Source organism: Ranitomeya variabilis, chromosome 4 (assembly GCF_051348905.1).
Source record: "Ranitomeya variabilis isolate aRanVar5 chromosome 4, aRanVar5.hap1, whole genome shotgun sequence".
NCBI lineage: Eukaryota > Metazoa > Chordata > Amphibia > Anura > Dendrobatidae > Ranitomeya > Ranitomeya variabilis.
In genome coordinates, this window is record NC_135235.1 from 298924406 (window position 1) to 298945123 (window position 20718).

General features: G+C 44.3%; 1 protein-coding gene across 5 annotated transcripts in view; it reads right to left on the bottom strand.

Moving 5' to 3' along the window:
* CEP104 (centrosomal protein 104) overlaps positions 1 to 20718 on the bottom strand; it is a 70923-nt gene that overhangs the window by 36823 nt on the left and 13382 nt on the right. For all 5 annotated transcript variants that reach the window (XM_077250309.1, XM_077250310.1, XM_077250308.1 and 2 more), the window contains exons 2-11: positions 19499 to 19629; positions 18476 to 18649; positions 15804 to 15942; positions 14147 to 14206; positions 13071 to 13147; positions 12489 to 12657; positions 11589 to 11744; positions 8551 to 8799; positions 7715 to 7918; positions 7444 to 7611 (exon numbers count right to left, since the gene is read on the bottom strand). In XM_077250309.1, the coding sequence (XP_077106424.1) occupies positions 7444 to 7611; positions 7715 to 7918; positions 8551 to 8799; positions 11589 to 11744; positions 12489 to 12657; positions 13071 to 13147; positions 14147 to 14206; positions 15804 to 15942; positions 18476 to 18649; positions 19499 to 19611 (1509 nt within the window). In that variant the 5' untranslated portion in view covers positions 19612 to 19629. The remainder of the gene's footprint in view (positions 1 to 7443; positions 7612 to 7714; positions 7919 to 8550; positions 8800 to 11588; positions 11745 to 12488; positions 12658 to 13070; positions 13148 to 14146; positions 14207 to 15803; positions 15943 to 18475; positions 18650 to 19498; positions 19630 to 20718) is intronic.

Genomic DNA, 20718 nt, shown 5'->3' on the forward strand with positions numbered 1-20718 from the left:
CTGGACAAAAAATGATGGTACTCCTTAAAAAGACTGAAAATAATTTGACTACATGGTAAACTTTGGTGTGTCCTGTAATTAGCATCACAGGTGACTACAAACGTGTAATCAGTCAATCTGCGTATTTAGAGGGTGAAAAGTAGTCACTGTGCTGTTTATAATCATGGTGTGCACACACTGAACATGGAGCAATGAAAGATAAGGAGAGAGTTGTCTCAGGAGATTAGACAAATATGTTAAATTCTATAAAGGTACCGTCACATTAAGCGACGCTGCAGCGATATCGACAACGATGCCGATCGCTGCAGCGTCGCTGTGTGGTCGCTGGAGAGCTGTCACACAGACAGCTCTCCAGCGACCAACGATGCCGAAGTCCCCGGGTAACCAGGGTAAACATCGGGTTACTAAGCGCAGGGCCGCGCTTAGTAACCCGATGTTTACCCTGGTTACCATTGTAAATGTAAAAAAAAAACAATATATACTCACCTTCTGATGTCCGCCAGGTCCCTGGCCGTCTGCTTCCCGCACTGATTGTGAGCGCCAGCCGTAAAGTAAAAGCAGAGCACAGCGGTGACGTCACCACTGTGCTGTGCTTTACGGCCGGCCGGCGCTCACAGTCAGTGCGGGAAGCAGACGGCCAGGGACCTGGCGGACATCAGAAGGTGAGTATGTACTGTTTTTTTTTTACATTTACAATGGTAACCAGGGTAAACATCGGGTTACTAAGCGCGGCCCTGCGCTTAGTAACCCGTTATTTACCCTGGTTACCATTGTAAAACATTGCTGGCATCCTTGCTTTTGCTGTCAAACAAGACGATACACGCCGATCTGACAACCAAATAAAGTTCTGGACTTTCAGCAACGACCAGCGATATCACAGCAGGATCCAGATCGCTGCTGCGTGTCAAACACAACGATATCGCTATCCAGGACTCTGCAACGTCACGGATCGCTATCGTTATCGCTGCAAAGTCGTTTAGTGTGAAGGTACCTTAAGACCATCACACAGCTTGATGTTCCTGTTACTACAGATGCACATATTATTCAGAAGTTTAAGGTCTACGGACTGTGGCCGACCTCCCTGGAAGTGGCTGCAACAGGAAAACTGATGACAAGTTGAAGCGATGAATAACACGAATGGTCTGAGTTGCAAGTCATGGGTACTCCAAAAGGATAATGACACGAAACACACAGCTTTAAACACCCAAGAATGGCTGAGAGCAATGCATGGGATTCTTCTGTAGTTGTCTTCTATGAGCCCAGACCTAAGTCCTACCGACCATCTGTGCAACGAGCCGAGACCTGCCGTCTGGAGAAGACACAGTTGGAGAAGTTTGCTACGAAAGCGGCCAAAATATCTATGGACAGGGGTAGACATCTCATTGAGAGATACAAAAATAGTTTATCTGAAGTGATTGCCTAGAAAGATTACGCAGCAAAATAACAGTGGATATTCAATAAAAAAAAAAATAATAAAAAAAAGGATACAGAAAAAAAATAAAGGGGATCGGGTACAGATCAAAAGTGTCCAGTTTTTGCTCTGGTAGCAGGTCTTCTTTAATGATATTGTTCAAAGTAAACATTGGATCAAAAAAGTATGTTACTCACCAATCCCTGATCTTCTGTAATTCTGGGCTGTGAGACACCCAGCTTCCTACAGCCCTCCAACGTCATGATATAGTGTCTGCCACCATAAAAATGTTTGCCTTCTATAGCCTCCGCGTGTCATTTCTATTTCTGAGTGCAGAAGGAGTTAACTGAGGGTCCGTCAGTGAGCTCATTATTATAGTGAGACATGGCGTATGTAACCCTTATCTGTCTTTTTCTGAGCTCCTCTCAGCTGAATCATGTCTATAGACAATAATAAAGTTGAATCTGCAGCAAAATGAGCCAAACTTGATAATGAAACCCAATAGCAAAAATTATTATTAGCCCCAAATACGTACATTTAAGTAGAATAAAAAAAGTCGCCCCAAGGTGGACAACCCCTTTAAGAAGCTGAAAAGTCAGCTCATCCTTTTCTCTTGTATGCTAAGTGGGACCACTTCCCAAAAGCAGCTGTTCCCAATTAAGATATCATCTCCACTAAACCCTCGCTGGCTCCCTCCGAGGGTGGTTTGCTTTCCACTAGCTCGTACATTACTCATATAACCATTGTCACGGTCCTGCGTACGCAGCCCAAGTCCAAAAAGTGGAGGAAATTACACACACGGGGTATCTTAGACCTCTTTGTTCAAAACGGAGGGTATGACAAGCCTGGGATTCTGTGCAGAGACGCCGAGGGCTGCGGATCCAGCCGGGCAGCGCTTCACTATGGCAGCGACACGCAAAAACAATGCCCAGAATCAGGATTTATTATTGCAATTAGTCATTCGGACTCATTATCGTCCCTTTGGCAGCACTGCCCTGGAAAATATAAGCGTGGCTTGGTCCATGCTGGGCATGGGATAGACAGATATTACCGCAAGCTGTGTGTATCGCTCCGATCTCACATGTGGCATCGTGCAGAGTGCTTGTATAGGGGAATACTGAGACAGCAGCTGCGGACGGGGACCTCATTAATAGTCTGTATACAGGGGCTTCTGCATCTATTAGAAAACAATTATTTTGGGGGCCCTTTACCAGTCACCCGCTAGTTCACATATATACACAATTGCTCGGCGGACAGGTATCGGTCACAACTCCTCCATACACGAGCGCTTGGCGTTCAAGCGTTTTCGACAGGAATATGGAAGAAAGTCGCTGCCAGACTCTTGACAGCAGCTCAGCTCATCTCCTCTTAAAAATTAAAAGATTGGGCATGCAAACTCCAACAGCCTGATCCTTCTTCTCCCCGACATCATCTGTTGGGAACGAGACGGGAGGCACCATACACATCGGATGGTCAGTCGGTCGTATGACTGCCTGGTCTCACCGACGGCCCCGGAGAAACCTGACAGCACAGGCCGGGCGCGCTGTGAGGATTCGCAAGTCTGCAGAGACAGATGACTGCGGACTTTTGTGCCAAACGTGGACAACCCCTTGAAGGGGAGTGTTACCTTTATTCATAGCGTTAGGAATGTAATCGTCCTGTCCACTGGTGGGGTTCTACAAGTTTGCACGGATGATATTAGGATGTACAGAAGGGAGTAGAGACGGTTGTGGCTTCCTGCACAGTTGGTGACCGTGATTTATACATCGCAGACGTAACGAAGATGCTTCGAACCTCTTGAAAATCTTCACTTTGAAAACTGATATTAGTGGAGGGCATAATGTTACTTTAGAGCTGGCACCAGGACTGTGCAGTCTCATCTACCGGTCTCCTTACAATTTGTACAGTTCAGGGAAGGGAAAATAAAAAGGGAAGAGAGTGTGAAAAAAATGATCCTATATTAGATTAAAACCATAATGTTTGTGCAGACGCGTAATTAATACATATTGGCACAATGTCCCGGCTATTCACTTCCATGGATGGGGAGGCAGAGATGACACTGACAAGTCGTGCTCTTCTTTTACAGATTGTGACATGGGCCTCACCTGTTCTTCCAGAGACTGGGATTTCTCCCGGGGGATCCTCTTACTCCACATTGGCGTTAGTATATAAAGTGTGGGATGGGGGAATGAAACTAATGGGTATAAAGGGATTCACCAAATACACACCATTATGGCGTAATCCCACTCTGGGCAAAGTGTCAAAGCTACAGCGCTCCTCTGATTGTCCAGATTCCTGTTTGTTCCCAATTATTTACAAAACTCCGTTCTTAAGTTTTCAACAGCCCCATGAGGAATTCAACTTATTGTGTAACACTTTGTACAATTACCGACAAATCTGACATGATCAATTGGGTCTGATGGATCTCAGCATAAATCATCCCCTAATAGATACTATCGCCTCTACCGGGCAGACAAAGGGTTTAATCTCTACCGTATAGAAGTATATTGTCATCCCTCTGACAGTGGAGGCGGACGTAGGCCCAAAACCATCACTATGCTTTGCATCATGGTGATATCCCAGGTGTGGGATGGATGATGCGCCTCTGATGCATAGGATGTGGAATGAAGACAGATAGGCCCATGTTGGAATGATAGAATGGGTGCATGGAGTGAAATTATTCACAGATCCCTGTATATATGTATATTGGGATTATTTGAAGATGGAGTGGATCCTGACTCGCCCCGATTCATAGGAATCTCTTGTATCTTATTTCAAGCACGTAAACTTCTTGCTAGATGCACAACCTTCGACTGATGGAGAGCTAAAGCGAAAGATAACAATTAGTGATGAGCGAACGTGCTGGGATAAGGTGTTATCTGAGCACGCTCCTGTGCTAACCGAGTGTCTTCAACGTGTTCAAAAAATATGTTCTAGTCCCCGCGGCTGCATGTGTCGCGGCTGTTTGTTAGACAATCCCTGCATGTGTTGTGTCTGTCGAACAGCCGTGAGACATGCAGCCGCAGGGACTAGGACATATTATTCCAGCGCGCTGAAGACACTATTAGCACACGAGCATGCTCAGATAACACCTTATACGAGCACAGCCGCTCATCATTAATAATAATATCTGGTTGGAAAGAGGAGTCGATTCACAAATTCCAAAAGATATGGAGTCCTTGGCTGGATACTCCAGGGCTGCCCACAAATCTCCCAATTAAAGACAGACTTGTATGATCTTACGCCCTAATCGTTAGCCCCTCTTTCCTTTATTCTAGAAAAGTCATGTAAATGACAATGGTTCTGTCTGGAATATTGGGTTATGGGAGGGTTAGGGAACTGAACTTGTGACATTTTATCTTTGTTTTATAATATGGAATTATTACGTCAGACTCATACATGATTATTGAAAATGGGAAATTTGTACTTTTCGATAAAAATTATCCGATTAAAAAAAAAAAAAGATGATTCAGCTATCCCTCTGTTTGTATCACTAAATTAGTGTCTTGACAGGATAACCCCAGAGTTACATTATTCTTCTAGGGGTGGGCTTGAGCAGTCACACGGCCTATTTAAAAGAAGGTGCCATGATTGACAGTTATGTCAGCCGATAGGGACAATGTTCTCATATGCATAATCTGTAACTGCAAGAATAGATAAGAAATCGCACCGTGTGTCAGGCCATACAGGAAAAACAACGGCAATAAATAGATTGTATAAGAATTGGCAGCGCATTTATATATACATCACATTCAAGCTTTCCTCATAGGGATTAGCTGGTTAATATTCAGACCGCTGTTTTCCATGGTTGGTAAAAACACTGCAGAGCCCAGGATGCCCGCGGATGTCCGGCCTGAACCAACAGACTCATATATGGACCATGAAATACGGCAGTCTCGCCCAGGACGGTGTTGGATACCCAGATTACGTTTCCACTGCATGTTTTTCATGTGTACCGTATTTGTCCCAGTATCGGCAGCAGAAATCTGAGGCTGACCCTCATCTGCTGCAGATCCGCACACGGATTAACCCCGCCGTAAGGGAAAATCCGAACAGGAACCGTTTTAGTAAGCGACTTGTTTATTAAAATGGCTTTCAACTCTGCAACGCATAAAGACGCAGCTGTAAGAACAGAAATGTGGGGGTCTCAATTAAAGCCATAGGAGGTGGCACGTGGGCGCAGAATATGCACCAAAATCTGATAGAGAAAACACTCTGATCGTACCGTAATACAGCAACTTGTCCTTCACATGCCACTTCATAGACAGGGCCGATTCATTAAGACTGGCGCAGTGCACGCTGGTGCTATCTCATTCTTGCTGGAGTAAAAGGCGCCAAGTTCATTATAAGGCGTACACCACTTCATGAGTGGCGCGTGCCTGTGTGCCGGAGATGTCAGTCCAGTTAGATGTGCCCTCACTTTTGATGAAGTTGATGGGTGGGTATGGCCACGTCCCATCCCAGCTTCACCCCATTTTTGGCAAAACCGATTTAAACTGGCGTGAAAATGCCAAAAGTCGCTAAATTTTTGTGCAAGTCCTTCTTGCCCAAATATTTTGTGACGTTTCAAAGCTTTTACTCCAGTTATCTGATGTAAAGGCTTTGATGGAGGAAAATAGCGTTAACGCTGTAAAACACATCCACTAATGCCGCTTTACGGCACTTTTGCTCATGAGTGCTAGAACCGGCTTGCAGCTCCAGTTTTCACCAACTATTAGAAAACTGCTTAGACATCAGCTTCATAATAGTCACAGATCTGCCCGCGGCGGCAGAGCCAAGAGTGGCAGGGATGGGAGAATTCCAGTGGCCGCCCACCCACCGAGCACAGGCTGCTGGCAGCAGGTTACAGCAGCTCGCACTCGCCGCTGATTAAAAGTGATGTAGCTGGAAAACAGGAGCTGAAGTTATTCTGCTGCCTAGATATGACAGACGGTGCTGGAACTATATCTGACAAATTACATATAGTAAAAAAGAACCAAACTGTCGAGTTTAGCATTGTACATTTTCCTAAAAACTGGAACCATCTCGGTAGCAGGAATATTATTTTCATTTCCAATTTCAGCTTCCATTCCAAAACACCCCCGAATATGGTTGATTTTAACAGATGGGATTGAACCTGATGTCCGCAGAGGCTCAGAAAATAGCTCACAGCATGTAACACATGGGTCATATTAACTCTAGACCTGTGCGGGCACAGAGTCCCAGTGTTACCTTCCGCTGGGGGGGTGACTGAGCCAGACGCAGGGGAGACATATCGGGAAAGGTGGCTAACCACATGGATTTACCAAGCTAATGTGAAAAAGTGGTCCTGGGGGTCAGAAATAATATGTCACCCACCGCAGTGTGGATCTGAAGCAGTATTTTCATTAAAGGGCTTCTTTAAGATTGAAGCAAATTGCCTAAATAAAGGAAAAGGTAAAAAAATAAATAAATCTCACCTGCCATTGCTCTGGGGCTCCCCACAGGTCTACCATTACCTTGCCATGATGGCATCTACCTACATAACCACTGCAGCTAATCACTGGTGTCACAGGTATATTACTCAAGACCAATGCAACCAATCACTAGTGTCAGAGGTGTACAACATATGACTGCTGCAGCCAATCACTGATTTCAAAGTTGTACAACACGACTGCTGCAACCAATCACTGGTGGCAGAGGTGTACAACAAATGATAGTTGCAGCCAATCACTGGTGACAGTAGAGTATAAAACAAGACCACTGCAGCAAGTCGATGGTGTCAGTGATGTACACAAGTGACCACTGCAGCCAATCACTGGTGTCAAAGGTGCACAACACAAGATCACCAAGGCCAGTGATTGGCTGCAGTAACATAATCTAGTAAACTAGTAAGGTAAATAAAAAGTGACAGTGAGCTAACTATAGGTTATTTTTTTACTATTTCCTCTAATTTGGCAATTTTCTTCAAAATTCATGCACGCCTGCTCCTTTCAAATTTACTACTTGCCCATTTGGATCCTCTTATGTCATTTGTACGCGTGTCTAGGTTGCTGGCGATTACTGTCACTTACCGCAGACACTTTGTCTTTGATGGCCCTTCGGATAAGGAACACAGCCGCCCTCAGCATATTCTTTAAGTCGTCTTTGGAGGTAGTTGTGGGAACATCCGACAGCTTCTTATACACAGCCACTAAAGCATCTTCTCTGTACGACCAAGTCTTAGAATAAGCTCCTGCAACCTAAGACATGAACAGACATAAAAAAAAAAGAAACTATTTGTTTGAATGCAGAAATCTTTCGTACCTCATCTATGAACATTTTTTTCCATAGGCCGAAGCTTACCAGAGCCTCACCGAAAACCTCAATGGCAAATCCGGCCTCTCTCAGGGCTTTCTCATTCAGTGGCTCTGGCTCCCCGGTAATCCGGCTTCTGGGGGTATCCCCAGCGAAATCCTCATTAATGTCTGGCTCCAGGTACGTAAAAGCATCATCGTTCTGCTTCCGCTGAGCCGGAAGAGGGCGCTCGTCGTAGGGTAAAGTCTCAACCTTACAAAAGAAAAACATGGCTGCTAAATACATTGATCACTTATCCCCAGGGACCCCTAGGCTCTGAATCGATAACAGTCCTGCCAGTTGGACCCCCAGCAATCATATAATTTAATTGTACAGTGAAAGTTATGTTTTAGTATTTCCCCATTGATGCTTGAGCCTAGTCATCATGGACTCTTCTCCCCATTATCAGCACCAGGCCAGTTAATGATCTCCACTGCACCCAGTATCATCAGTATAAATGATGTGGATAGGATTATAGGTTCCTTACGGGAGTTAGCAGATGGAAAGGTTTAAACACTTTTTTTTTTTTTTTCGGGGTCCATGTTTTTTTTTTTTCTTTTAAAGTTGTCTTTAGTGTTTGCATCAGGTGCTGGGGTATGCGCAGAGTATCTCGGGTATTAGAGTGACATCTTTGAGTCCCCGCCTGTATGTTTTGTCGCTGATAGAGACAGTATAAAAAACATGTGGGGATTGCCTGACATACACAGGTAATCCTTGCATGTTTTTTGGCTCCATTTAAGGTGGTCTCTGATTCTCAGGATGGCTGGAGATCCCAGTGATCAGCACGTTATCCTGTGGGTAGACAATAACCTCCCATACTGTGAAAACCCCTTTAATGCACTTACATTGATCCCAGGAACAGTTGCAGCTGGTTCTGGAGGAGGAGGAGAGGGAGAACGGTGCTGGGGTATTGGCTTAGGAGAGGTGACTTTGGGAAGCTTTTCTGGCACCTCTCGACGCTCCTTTTTAATCTTTTTCTCAGTCTTTCGCTCCTTCTCTGGCTGCGGTGAGGTTGCTGCTTTGTACTGCTGGGTAGGCTGAGGGCTGGCTGACTGCTCCAGTGGGTACAGAGACGTCTCAGGAGCTCTGTGCATCTTATGATGAGGAGAAGCATTAGATACATCAGTTAGATACAGAATAGGAGACAATCTGGATAGAAGCAATCACACGACAAAGGGGTCATCTCCTCATTACCCATCAGATCTCAACACACGGAGAGGACAGTCCTGACACCTGCACATGGTGGACGGAAAGACGGTCCCTGCTGTACTGCAAAGTACAGTACTGTATGTACACAGTGACTGCACCAGCAGAATAGTGAGTGCAGCTCTGGGGTATAATACAGGATGTAACTCAGGATCAGTACAAGATCAGTAATATAATGTATGTACACAGTGACTGCACCAGCAGAATAGTGAGTGCAGCTCTGGAGTATAATACAGGATGTAACTCAGGATCAGTAATGTAATGTATGTACACAGTGACTGCACCAGCAGAATAGTGAGTGCAGCTCTGGAGTATAATACAGGATGTAACTCAGGATCAGTACAGGATAAGTAATGTAATGTAAGTACACAGTGACTGCTCCAGCAGAATAGTGAGTGCAGCTCTGGTGTATGAAATAGGTAGTAACTCAGAATATATTCTCAAAGCTGACATCAGGGTGAAAACCCCATAGGATTAAATCCTTTTAATACCCATGATAGCAGATTGATCAGGCCATTAGAATTTAACTTACAGATTGATATACACTGAGAAACCTCACGTTTACATGAGACCAGAGAGAATCTTCTCTCTTTGTGAATACTTTATCTTAAAATAGAATAAGTGAAAATTAATATGAGCACAATGTACTTTGTCACTTCTGGCAGTCGATGAATGGAAAAGTCACTGATTAAAATAATCAGATGGAAGAAAAAAAATCACATTGTATTATACACAGGCAAGATATGTCAGCTCTGTCTGCTTGCTGTGCTCCTACTAATGGCACATCACAAACTCTTCTTCTCTCTTGGCACTGTGTGTATAATGGGGGCTATGTGACCAGTGGGGATCCCAATACAGAAGGGTATACCATCAATCAGTAGGTTTTGGCTGTCAGGGAAGGCTGGGGGTTGTAGTTCTGCAACAGCTAAGGAAGCAGAGATTTAAGACGGCCCCTTCAGCTATCAGCCGATTCATGCCGCCTGAGCGACGAGCAGCATAAACTTGAGTTTGGCTCCTAGAAATCCAACCATGTATGCGCCACTGTGAAATCCTGCATTTTGGGCGACCAGTGTGCGGCAGCTTCTCCCTGCCCCACTCCTGACGGACAGGTCTCTCCCCATGTCGGTGTATAAGGAGAGTTCTGCAGGGTGGAAGCCGCAGCATTTCAGAGGACGGCTGTGTAGATCCATTCTACAAGGTCCATGTGCTGTCGAATAACAAATCGAGCAGCACTCGGACATTTCACACAGATGTGTTATTTATTATGTGCTATCGATTTGTTATTCGACAGCACATGGACCCTGTAGAATGGATCTACACAGTCGTCCGTTAAAATGACGGATCTGAGAATGAAATCCATGAGACTCAAAGCATCTCAGATCCAATTTTGAGGATCAGAATAGGGCACATCCAATGGGATTTTGGTCTGTCTGCTAAAGAAACAAAAAACAAAAAAAACAAAACACTGATGTGTGAAATCAGCCTTAGATATATACAAGGCTAAGATAACTGAGCCGGTGTTTGATTTAGGTCATCTGTGCTTCACACAGCATGAATCAGCCGACAGGGGCCCTTTTTTTTTTATTCCCATGAAAAGCTTTTATAACATATCATCCAGATATTTCCCCTGATTATTATCAAATCTCCAAGGGATTCAAAGATCAATATTTCAGGCCCCTCATGGTACTCGGCGGCTTAAGATGTGCTGCATTACATAAGCAATCGCTGGAAAGGATCTTTAAGCTCCGTCTCACATGGTCAGAGATCTTATCTCCCCGTCCTTCCTCTCCTGTCATTAAAAAGTTATTAGGAACCTGATCTCCATCAGTTAGGGAGGGAATGAGGCGGTAATTCCCCAGGAATGTCCCATCACATGAAGAAATATCAAACTATTTGTTAACTTATAGAAAAAAGGAACTACTATCAATGAGAGGAAGAAACAATGATGTATTCATGCTGTGCCTGAAGACTTCCCATGGATACATTAAAGAAAGCGTCTGCTCAACAGAAATCCTTCAATCACTGTCGATTTAAATGAAATAATTCTATCTAATATATCTATTCTAATCTATCCAACTGGGTCATGTGCTATGTCAAGTTTTTGGATTTTACCCCTGTAAGTAATATGTGCTTTTGACCCTTAGTTAATAAGAAAACCCCCAATTATGGTATAACATGATTATGGATGTCCCTGCAGTAGGGGGAACGAGTAGTCAGATGTTCTCTTCACCGTCCTCTGACTTGACAAACACATATTTAATGGAATCCTTTTGGTTTTGCTTTTTAATCTGAGAGCAGCATGATGCAGGGGCAGTGACCCTGATTACAGTAATGTGTCACTTGCGGGGCTGCTTGCTATCATTTTAATACAAACACAGTTTTCTCTGCATGCAGACATACCCCCCACCCACATCACTGATTGGCAGCTTTCTGTGTACACTGTGCATAGGCAGAAAGCTGCCTATGGGTGGGAAGGGAATGATCCAGGTGGCACAAGACACCTAGTGCTGTAGTGATAATATCCTACTAATGAAACACTGATTTTATTGAAAAAGTAATACACAAACGACATATGGCTAGAATCAGGGTCTCAGCCCCTATACCATGCGGCTCTCCGCTTACATAATAAAACCTGCTGATGGATTCCCTTTAAACAGAGGAAACATTCAGTGCCTACCAGGGCAGTGTCCATCAGGTCATGCAGCTCTAACTGCTGGTAAACTTTCTGCCGATATTCTTCCATCTGTTGTTTCTTCTGTTTAGCTAAATCGTAGTCTTCCTTTTCCACAGCGCAGCGTTTCTCCACTTCATACCGTCCAAGACGTTCCCCGACCTGCAGAAAAGAAGAGTTACATAATGGCCCACGTATCTCTCATTAGTGATAGAGGAGCCCTGCTTCTACTGGGTGCTTCAATCAGTAGATCCAAGAGGATCAGGCAGGACTCCATCATAAAAGTTGATAGTCTGGATAACTTTTGCACTGTGGTTATGAGTAAATGTTACAGGGTCCGTCTACCTTAAAGGGGTTGTCCAACCTTGGTTTACAAGTCTCGCTATATGACTGCAGACTGGTAAATCCTCACAGTGCGCAGAACTGTGTCTCCATGGTAACAGACTACAAACAAAAGCTGTGTGGTCGGATCCTGCAGTCACATTGCCGTCCAACTGGGCCTTAGTTCTTGGTGGCCTACCAAATATATGCTGTTAAGAAGGAGATGAAAGGGAATATGACTGCTGGATCAGACTACACAGGGTTTGGTTGTAGTCTGTTACCATGGTGACACATAGGCTTGATTAGGCGCTGTATACAAGAGTAGGATATTTCTAAAGGGAAACTATCGTTTTATCAAATGCTATTAACCTGCAGATATAGGGTTAATCTACAGGTAAATAGCATTTGGACACTGTCCGACCTCTGCACTGAAAGCCCGGCTATTTTATTCTTCCCGAGCGCTGCCAGCTTTCAGTCTTAGGCTACAGTCATCGCTCACAGAATTATATATGAAGACGCCGGCACTTTGACAGGATGAGTCTTTCCACATTTCCTTCACTTCTGTCGACAGTACGGAGCCCCCACCTTCTGCAGATCGGCAATGGCTTGCTTCAGTTTCTTGGCGTAGTCGTAGTGCTCATGGTGGACGGCTTCTTGCTTCTTCTCATCTAATTTGCGAATTATTTGTGCCACTTCTGGATCCTGGTACATATCAAAGGCCAAGTCATCGAGCGGGGAAATGGCATCGGGTTTCCTGCAAAGTAAAAAAAAAAATCAGCGAATAGCAGCAAATTGGACATTCCAGGACTGTGGTGCAAATCCTGGGGAGTGGGGGGAAGCGAGCCGACCCGTCATGGATATTCAAGTGCTATTTAGGTTTTATTTATGCGATATGGATCATTGTCTTATAACGGGGATATCCATTTTTGAGGGAAATGATTTCATTGTATTTATTTTAACTGTACCGCATGTAGTTGGGGCTAAAAAAATATTGTTTTTGCAAATTTTTTTTCCATGTAGATGATTTATGAATTATTGGTGCATTATAGACTTACACCGATAGGCATGATGGTATACAGTGTGGAGATTGTCACTACTGAGTGCAAAGGTGTCCATAGCTTTTAATGAACTGATCAGGCTGTTTTGATGATGAATTTGATTTTTTACCCAGCATATGATGTGTCAATGGCAGCATCCTCCAAGCTGCTCCCCAGGTACTGATCAATAAGTTTATCTCTGGTCGGCTGTCAAAAGATGAAGAGACAGTCAGTGGCAAATACAGACTCGTTACAGCAGTGTGAATCCACAAAGTAAAACAACATAAGCTACACGTAATGCAGACATTATAGATCTTTGTGTCTACTGAAGACATCATATGATGCTTCATCTTCAACTCTTCAATCTCTATTTTTTTTTTTATTTAACCCGAGTACCTCCTCAGATTTCTGTTGCTTCGCTGATTTTGGTACAGTTTTTTTTTTCTTCTGTGCCCCTCCGTTCCAAAGTTATGCCCCCAGTAATAATGTTAGAAATGTTCCCTTCCAACAACTGGGCATGCACCACGGAACTTCTCTGTGGCGTGGCTGTGTTCTGATTGACCAGTGTCACAGGAAAAGAAAAAAAAGAAAACGTCCACAAGTTCTGTGGTTTACGCCATTTTTTTTTGGTCAGGAAAAATTTGCATCATTATTTCCGGGGGGCATAACTTTGGAACAGAGGGGCACAGAAGAAAAAGAAAAACTGTTCCAGAATCAATGGAACGGCGGAAAGTAGAGGAGGTAGTTAGTTTAAATAAAAAAAAAATCCAGTGTAAAGTCCTCATTAAAGGGAATCAGAGGCTATAACATCCATTAGACAGAGTGTGTAATAATCATACACCTCAAAGAGACGACTCAGAGTGAAGCCAGAAAAGGTTATCGCTATAGAGGCCTCATCTGCATTGCCCCCGTGTCACTTTTGGACAAGGGCACTTGTTAGAGTAATCCTACAGACGCTCTAACAACTTATTAGAAGACAGTCTTGGGTCTGCCTCCTGGAAAGCCCACTGTCCGGAACACAGGCCACCCCTTTAATTAAACAAGGGGTTTTTCTGCTTATTGCTGTTATAATGGGACTGTTGCTGTCAATCACATTCTTCCTCCCACTGCTGCATTGATAAAACAAGGGTGGTATATTCTACCGAGAGATGAGCTTTATAGATACTTTACTCCTTTATCAAAGGGTCTCTAAGAATCGGGGCTTACCAGGTTTTCTTCGTTAAAGTCCACAGGATCGCCAATTATATTTATTGCTATTAGTGCAACCTGGAAATAAAAGGAAAATTAGAAATCCAATAAGTGGCATCTGAATGACACGGAGCAAGAACCTGCAATAAGATAAAGGCGTTGTCCAGCCATAGGCTACAAGTTTGCAGTCATTGCATGTGACTGCAGACTTGTGAATCCTCACATTGCATGTAGTGCGCGCTGTCAGGATTCTACAGTGACGGCACCGGGCGGTTAAGATACAATTTACACACTTCCGGCCTCATTCTAACTAGAATTGTCCAGTCTCGCTTAATACACTCACTTGCATTGAGTGAGGCTGCGCCCATCTAGTTGGCATGTGACCGCATGAATGGAGATCACATACTTGCTGTCTCGTGCCCGCCGCTCCCTGGCCATACACATGAGAGCCGCCGGGAAAACAATCTGTCAGCTGACAGCTATGTCTCCCGTCTCCCCCATACACATTGTGCTTTCAGCTTGTCCAAGTGTGCGTGTATTTTCAATGGGGAAAGAGGAGACAGCCCCTGGCAGCGGCCTATCTGCTCTGAAAGGAAGAAATTCCAACTGCCCAATCCTTCTCTCCCCCAACATCATCTGTCGGGGAGGACTTAGGAGGGCCACACACACATTAGATGGTCAGCTAGTCCGACGGCTGGTTTGGCCCACATCTCATAAGAGTCTGGCAAACAAAGCACTGGCTTCAGATTACTCTTTGTTAGCTGATTTAAAGGCAGATCATGAACTGTAATAACCCGTGTGTTATTCAGAGGCTGGATTAGGATTCCCTATGTGGCGCTCAGCTCCATTATTGCATAGAATAAATAGAATAGAGCAATGCTCACAACAGAAATATACTGTACAATTGCTGTGTAAGCAGACTCCTTGTATATAAAGTGTATGTTTCCTACTGAGGAGCCTCCATACATACCCATGCATGGTAGTTCCCACAAATATCAGTTATTACCGATCTATAGGATAGGGGAAATCAAACTGATTGCTGGGACCCCCTGCAATTCTGAGAATGAGGCTATGGATCCCAGGTACCTGGCTCTGCAGCTCAGTGTTTAATGCTGGACCTGTACTCCATCCATTGTCAACGGGACTGCTGGAGAAATGTGAGCACATCGCTCCATTATTTCTGGCAGTTCCATAGACAATGAACGAATGAAGAGGAGGTTGAGCATGTTCATCCATACGACACGGAGGGACCCGTTCTCAGAATCGCTGGACATCACAGAAGTTGGACCCCCAGTAGTGATGAGTGAGTATACTCTTTGCTCGGGTGGTCTCCGAGTATTTGTTAGCGCTCACAGATTTCGTTTTTGTCGACTCAGCTGCATGATTTATGGCTGCTAGCCAGCCTGAGTACATGTGGGGATTGCCTGGTTGCTAGAGAATCCCCACATTTATTCAAGCTGTCTAGCAGCCATAAATCATGCAGCTGTTGACAAAAACTAAATCTCCGATCACTCACAAATACTCGGAGACCACACGAGCATGCTAGGGAAAACCCGAGCAACGAGTATACTCGCTCATCACTAATCCCCAGCAATCAGCACGTTATCCCCTACCCTATATAAATGGGATAGAGAATAACTTACTATATGACTTGTTAGATGAGATTTGTAGATACCTGATTGTAGAGATTGTATCTATTGGCATAGTTCTTATGAAAGATCAGTTTCAGGTACTGCCCCACTGCGTCCACGTACACAGACTTCAGTTCCCGGGCCTTGTAGATGGTCTTTTCATTATCTGAGAGCGCTACGTAGCTGAAACAGAGACACAAGGCTGTCAAAGTAATACACGGTAATAACCATTAACCAAGTAAATGTAAGACAGATGCTAAACGAGAGAACTAAACGGTACGTCAACAAGAAACACATTGCAGATTGTGTCGGATTGGAGGCAAATCTCTGACACTAGATCTCTGCTGCACGTTTACCGACCCTGACTCTCCCATTACTGACACAGCTTTTACTAAGGGCTCATGTCGACGGCTGTAGATTCTCCCATAGGGCTGATTATGAGAATCACACCCTGACCCCAGTGTCAGCACAGTGTGATCTGATTCTCTCAGATGAGAAGATGGAGAAAACAAAAATGTCTCCATCTTTTCCATTCTGTCAGTCCATGGAAATCAGACTGAACTCAGATGTCATCTGAGTGCTTTCTGATGTTGTCCATGGACTCATTGACTTGCATGGCAGAGTGTGATCGGAATAGCAGATAAAACTCGAACATGCTGCAACTTTTTCCTTGAATGTCGGAAGAAAGAAAAATTTAAAAAATCAGACGTGCACACGGCCCTATAGAAGATGTTTTACACGATTGAACTCGGACCGATAACACGATCTTCTGCAAGAGCTCTAACAATGATCTGAATGAAGGTGTCGCTGTTGGAACTCCCAGCAATCGTCTGTTTCCAGTGGGTGAAGTGGTAGATTCACCTGAAAAAAACCATCATTACACAGCACCCACTGTAGAGCCACTGGGACCCTGAACTACGCTCATCAACACTGAAATTGTAGCACCAGGAAGGAAAAGCCATGGAATTATGGAAATCAAAGGAAGGATAGACATGCTAATTATATACAAATGATAAAAAATGATTAATATATCTGGATTTCTTCAGTCTGGAGTGTGAGCGTCTTGTGCAGAAATCCCGGCACTTACAGCCACGGCAGCCATCAATGCGCCTGTGTATGTAAATGGTCCATGATTTTGCCTTATTGGTGCTGCCATTTCAATTCTTAGGAGTGTATATAGTTGCACAAATAATTAAAACCCTTGATGACATATATCATTGGGTACGGAGTGAGCAACCTCCAAACCAAAGCTTCTTTCCCCATACTGGATCACACCAACTGATTGGCAATATGACGTCAGCACTGCAACCAATGCCAGTCAACGGGAGCAGCGGCAGAGACTCACCAATGGAACGGAGGAAGGAGGGTATAGCTTGGTTTGTATCTTTATAATAGCCTGTAGAGCGGTACCAAGGGCACAATCCCTTTAAGGACAGAAGATACTGGGGCCCCCAGAAACCCACCGTGCTGCCGTTCATTGTCACTAGTACCCGGTCTTTTAGGGAGTTCTCAGGCAAAGAACTAACCATCAGCACCATCTGCTGGTATGATTATGGAATGACATTCTGCACTGGACACTCGCTATACCTTCCATCAGAGTCTAGAAATTCACGTAGTTAAATCCCATCCCCATGTTTTATAAGGGCGTATAACTGATGCTACAACTAAAGCCCCCCCTCTATTAGCAAGAACAGAGAGCCGCTCCATAACAATAGCTCCCTTTGGATGACTTGGGCAGCCCTTGTATTACACGGACACTCAATCATATAGGGGACAAATTTAAAGTCCCTAAATATAGAGCGCAGCAACAGCGACTGCTAACCGGCTACAGGGGGTACGTGGCATAACAATATGATACGACACCGGGCATCCACATCGCCGGGATTGGGTCTGAGTATACATGGTTTTTTTAATTTTATATTTTACAAGGGGAATTCAACTTAATTTAGAAATGGCTTAACTGATTGCTCAAAAATCCCTTTCAATGGTTAAAATTGCAAAGCACTTGTGAAAAATAACCAACTTTGCTCCTGATTAAAAATCCTATCAGTTCTCATTAATGCAAGGAATTTTAATTCTATGACTTGCTGATGGCTGCCTAGGTTACTGGCCACTTCTACAGTCCTTCAGAGGTGGTCGGTCTCCTAGGTACGGAGCGCAGCGCTTACAAACTCTTTGCTTTAGGGTTTGGAAGCATCACTCTGAGGCTGCCCAGATGGCTGGATCTGGCCAGTTTCGGTTCCCCTGAGCCCCTCCAACGCTGCAGAGGCAAAGCTGACTCATGTAGTATAATCGGAGAGAGCACAGGTCAGACAATCGCCACTGCCATGCGTCCGGTCGGGACCCTCAATCATCAAGAAGCCATGAGGCTGAGGAGCGGTGCGCTCGATCCTGAGAAAACACTTTAAAATTGACATTTAAAAATAATTCCTAAACCCCATGACCAACTTTGCAATTTTTTTTGGCATTTTAAAGCAGTAAAAATAAAAAATAAGCAATTTTTTTCCAATAATTTTGATTCTCCTTAGCTTGCTCCAGTCATTTGTATGGGAATTACTGACTACCTCCCCATTGACAGCAGTGTGCTGCAGAGCCCATGTGCTGGAGACTCCACTGGGGGGACCTGCATCCGTTTACAGCATATTAGTGGTTATGCCATAAGTTAGCAAGATGGAAATAACCCTTTAAATGCAAACCTTATGGATAATGCACTCACCCCAACCTCCGGAACCGCTCCGTCTGGTAAGGGGTGAAGTATTCTGGAAGACTTTCTGAAATGTAAAACTCGATTTTGGACGAGATCATGTACTGGTGAGCGAGGAGCTGGAGCTTCCGGATTCGGCATCTCTCCACCATTTGTATGATGATTTCTTGAGGATACTGACAAAACCTATGTAAAAAAAAATATAAAATACAATAAAAAGACTGAAACCGCAAACGAGGATTATCAATGCTGAAAAACACTGCGACTGGAAGGTCGGAGGTGAAGTGTCTTTAACCCCTTCCCAACACCTGCTGTACATATATGGCACACATTGGGTGTGGGTGTATGGGGTGTGCTGAAGACCGCCGCCCCTGCCATCTTGGTGGTCCTATGAGGCCAAGATCATCATTTTCACTATAGAAAGCAATACCATACTGTGGTACTGCAAGATATAGAACAAATGATTACAAATTTATGGGGACTAAAAAGGAAAAAAAATATGTTTCTTGAAAAATATAAAAAAGAAAAACAATAATTAGAAATAAATAAAAATTAAGCATATTTTTTTTAACGCCTTTTGCCACAAAAGTTCAATCTATCAAACTATTAAATCATTTAGCCCTAATTTTATGCATTGAAAAGCAAGAAACAACAACCCAGAATTGCCATTTTTTTTATAGCCTCTCCTCACTAAAAAAAAAAAAAAAAGCAATAAAGGGTGATTAAAACATTCTATGGGCCCTACAATGTTAATCAATACAAAGGCAAAAAGAAAACAAAAACACAAAACCCTCATATGTTGATGATAAAATAAAGTTATGGCTCTTGGAATAAGGGAAGAAAAAAAGAAACAAAATAGCAAAAAACAAAATTGAAGTGACGGATGGGGTTAAAATTGGGCATTGCTTAAAGGGTATTCTGGGTCCCGATTCTAGTGATGAAGCAAAGTCTTACATTTCCTTCCTATTCTGTAATAAGCTGGGACATTAATTTAGGAATTGGTAAGGGTAAAACATGGCGTAGTGTGCACCTTACCGGGGGGATCTCCAGCCGCTCACTGTAGGTGCATGGACCATTAACTCTTTGGCACTGAAGCCATCCTCTTGGCCAGAGGAGCTGATCACAACGAATCCTATCTTGTGTGGCATCCTGGAGAATTGAGGACCCTGCAAGAAAACAGAAGCAGAAATCATGTCCTGAGCACACAAGCCAATAATGGTGCTGCAAAGCCAAGACAGGCAAGAGCTCGCTGCACCTGCACAGCCAGTGCGGGCAGCACTTATAAAGGGTCAACACTTGCAAAGATGCATGCAGCAGATTCTGCTGTGTCTACCATAGATTCCTATGGAGTGCGAGATACTGTGCATGCACTACTCCGTCTCCTGGAAATGGGGGTCTCTCACCACTATCCCCAGCATCAGTGGAAGTCTCCGCAGTCAAACGCCCTCCGATCAGATCATACAATAGGTTAAAAGCAACGATGCTGCCCTCCAGGAGGCCACCGATGTCCATGGAGGGCAGACACCTGGCACCTGATATACAGATCTAGAAGAGGAGGATAAGTGGCCCTGGGGGGGGCACACTGTGCACCCACTGAGCTGCATCACAGGGACACCGACCAGGCACCACAGACAGTGATGGCACCCTCACAGTGATACCCCCACAGTACAATCCTCATAGTGACGCAGCCAGATGGCATCACAGCTTAGTAATGGGTTCACTGAAATCTGGGTAAATCCTGGTCACGGAGATGGGCTGGAGAGCAGCCGAGCGAGAGATCGTACACTGATAACACTGGGGGAGGACGAAATACAGGATGATTAATGACCACCACGTCCAGGTCGAGGAATAACAGAAATCTGATAGGAAACATAAGACTTGGGATTATCAGTGGCTCCCTACGAGGTCTCTGCTGCTCACCGCCACTACAGACACCTTCAGGGGTATTAAATCACACAGAAGCCACGATACAGTGGGGTGGGGGTCAGACATGAGCCCCTCGGCCGCACACAGACATATCTTCTATTCAGCAGTCCAGGTCTCAGGTTTTTTCTGCTGACCGATGGTCCACATTAAGGAAAAAAAAAAATTGCTGACATGTCCCACTGTGCTCCAAAACTCATAGATTCATGGGGATAAAAAAAAGGAGATTTTTGTGTACTCACCGTAAAATCTTTTTCTCCGAGTCATCATTGGGGGACACAGGACGAATGGGTGTTATGCTGCTGCCACCAGGAGGACACTAAGTTAAACAC